The sequence below is a fragment of the Salvelinus namaycush genome, chromosome 23, assembly GCF_016432855.1.
Source record: "Salvelinus namaycush isolate Seneca chromosome 23, SaNama_1.0, whole genome shotgun sequence".
Taxonomy (NCBI): Eukaryota; Metazoa; Chordata; class Actinopteri; order Salmoniformes; family Salmonidae; genus Salvelinus; species Salvelinus namaycush.
The window spans coordinates 11,646,539-11,649,312 of NC_052329.1; the positions used below are offsets into that span (position 1 = coordinate 11,646,539).

At 49.7% G+C, this 2,774-nt stretch overlaps 1 protein-coding gene across 1 annotated transcript; it reads right to left on the reverse strand.

Annotated features, from left to right (window-relative positions):
• Positions 1–212: 212 nt before the first annotated feature.
• kcnj13 (potassium inwardly rectifying channel subfamily J member 13) lies at positions 213–1,823 on the reverse strand. Its single transcript, XM_038960967.1, has 3 exons — positions 1,623–1,823; positions 1,024–1,360; positions 213–787 (listed from the first exon to the last, which is right to left on the reverse strand). Exons 1-3 carry the CDS (start codon positions 1,821–1,823, stop codon positions 213–215), a joined length of 1,113 nt encoding a protein of 370 aa, XP_038816895.1.
• Between the last annotated feature and the right edge of the window lie 951 nt (positions 1,824–2,774).

Here is a 2,774-nt window from a genome sequence, read left to right on the forward strand (position 1 = left end):
AACCCTGGAACCCATCCCACGTTGTCTCTGTCCCCACGTTGTCTCTGTCCCTTACTCCTCTCAGCTATTACCCTCTTCCCCCTCTTTCCCTCCTCCCACGATTCCTTCTCTCCCTCCTCCCACGCTTTCTTCTTCCCATCCTCCCTCCTCCTCCCTTCTTTCTCCCCCTTCTCCTGCCCCTCTTTCCCTTCCACCCTCTTCCTTTAAATCCCTTACTCCATCCTGTCACTCCCGTCCCCGTTGATCTGCACCACACACTCCTTGTCCAGCGGCTCCTTGCAGTGGGCCATGCCAAAGTGCTGACTGCTCACCTGGTACCTGCCATGCTTGTCCAGCCCCATGGCGGGCACGAAGCGCCTCTCAAACTGGATCTCCTGGCGCAGGTAGGACGTTCTTTTCTGGCAGGCGTCGCCCGTGCCCTCCTGTGAGGCAGAGAGAAACACCACTAGCTCAAAGTGGCTGGCGCTGCCCTCACGCAGGGCTGGGTAAAGGGGGCTGTGGCGGTCCAGGATGTGGTAGAAGGTGAGGGGGAAGATGAAGAATGGGCAGGGGCGGGGGCCCAGCCGGTCCAGCTGGAAGTCCAGGTTGGTCTGGTGCAGGACCTGGTCGTCTCTCTCTTCGTACAGGACGGCACTGACCTCCACGTCCACCAGGGGGCGGCGCAGAAGGTTGGTGGCCCGGAACATGAGGCAGGGCTGGCCCTGGTGCTGACCTACCACCGCCTGGGGGCTGAACTGGATGGCCCCCGCACGCTTCTGGGGACGGGCGATCTTAGCCACAAACGCACCTGAAGGGCGGGGATGGGTGAGAGAGAGTGAAGATTTACATATCAGTCATTTTCCTTAGAATTAGGTATGTTTTATTTTTTTAAATCTCAAGAGACCCAGTGAAACAAAGACTGAATATAAACAAGAAAGTAAAATAATGAAGATGAAGACCAAACAGCTGTGCCCTCAGCATTGAAGGTACAACAACAAACTGAGAAAGTGAGAAAGAGAAATGCTCCTCTCCATTAGAAAGTACCTGTGATGAAGGCTTCCAGCATGAGCCCCAGCAGCATCTGAACCGCCAGCAGGGCTATAGCGCTGGGACAGTCCCCACTGGGGAACATGGTGCCGTACCCAATGGTCAGCTGGGTCTCCAGGGAGAAGGAGAAGGCTGCGGTGAAGCTGGTGATGTGTTTGACACACACCACGTGTCCCTCTGGAGGAGCGTCGTGGTCCTCCACTGCCAGGTCTCCATTGAGGTGGGCCAGTAGGTACCACAGGCAGGCGAACAGCAGCCAGTGGGCCACGAAGGAGGTGCAGAAGGCCAAGAGGACCCAGCGCCAGCGCAGGCACACCACTGCCCCCCACAGGTCCTGCAGGGGAGAGCCAGGGTGTATATACCCATTCAATTATTGCTGGTTTCCCAGACAGAGATAAAGCTTGATCCTGGTCTAATAATCAAGTTCAATGGATATTCTCAATTGAGAGTTTAAATCCAGGACTAGTCTTAATCTATGTCTGCGAATCCGGCGCATAGAGTGTCTGTGTGTAACTTTTGATTTTAAGTTTACTTTTCCATTTAGTCAGCAGCACCTCTTCAACTATTTAGGGTGTGTGTCAACTCATTTATTTTACCTGTAGAGCTAGCAGCCAGGCAGAGGCAGAGGCCCAGGAGGGCCACAGGCCAGGAGAGGGAGGGGAGGAGCGCAGGGCACAGTGACCGTCCTTGGTCACCAGACGCTGGCAAGACAGGTAGGACGGGGATGATGTGGACAACAGGAGAGGGGAGGAGGAGACCTTGTTCCCGTCCAGGTCGTTGGTCGTTTTGGTTGTCATGGTTACAGGGGGGTGAGGGGTCGAGGGCAGGCAAGTGGGCAGGTCAGGATGAAGGTATCTGGAAACAAGCATAATTATGCCAAGAATCATAGAAGACCATTTATAACAACTTTATAAACATGGACAACTTTGACTTTACAAATCCACTTTGACATTGTTATGCAGTTAGTTATGTACATAGGGGGACAGACAGAGAGAGACAGAAACTTCCAGAAACGTCTAGAATGTTGTTGCAGGTGATTAGAGAAGTACTCAGTGGGGTATCTGTCAGTGGAACACAGCGGCATGCAGAGCAGGAATGTGGTGAGTTTAATCTTGGAGGAACAGACTCAGTAACAATCACTACAGTACCAGACTGGGACTTCTCTCTCCCATCTGTTCTCTAGTCTTGTTCAGAAACATGTTAGTATGCTTTATGGATGATCACTTGGACAAATAATATACACAATCCTCATGTACTGACTGTAGACTATATGATGGGATGTTTTTAGAATTTTTCTGTCAGAACTCGGACATGGTTCACCAAGAATAGAGTATGATGATGTTTGAGGTTTATATGAGATTAAATATGCTTTTTATGAAGTCTCTTGTTGCATTGTGTATGTATAGCTAGCTGTAAGAGATGAGCTGAGAAAACATTGCACATACATTTTACAAAATTGTTTTTTAAGTGCTGTATCTAACTCACATCATGGACCAGAGGGACTTAAAGGGATGCTTGGCGAAGAAATTGTTCTGTTTATAACTGTAGCCTGTAAACTGTGCACCCTGCACTGTCTGTAAGTATAGATGGAATATACAGCTAACAAAGCTGTTCCTTTGATACAAAAGCACTTAAATAATATAAATGTCGAAAGCTGTACAATGTCTGTACAGTTCACACAGTAAAATTGTGTTATCGTTTTTCTGTGTATCAAAGGGATAAAATTACACGTGGTGGTAAAAACGAGC

What these genes read in the sequence shown, in the direction of transcription:
- kcnj13 (XM_038960967.1), bottom strand. Translation starts at nt 1,823, where the DNA reads ATGACAACCAAAACGACCAACGACCTGGACGGGAACAAGGTCTCCTCC. An exon ending in CCTGGCTGCTAGCTCTACAG is followed by an intron (nt 1,361 to 1,622) that starts GTAAAATAAATG and finishes TCTCCCCTGCAG; the next exon opens with GACCTGTGGGGGGCAGTGGT. An exon ending in GCTGGAAGCCTTCATCACAG is followed by an intron (nt 788 to 1,023) that starts GTACTTTCTAAT and finishes CCCGCCCTTCAG; the next exon opens with GTGCGTTTGTGGCTAAGATC.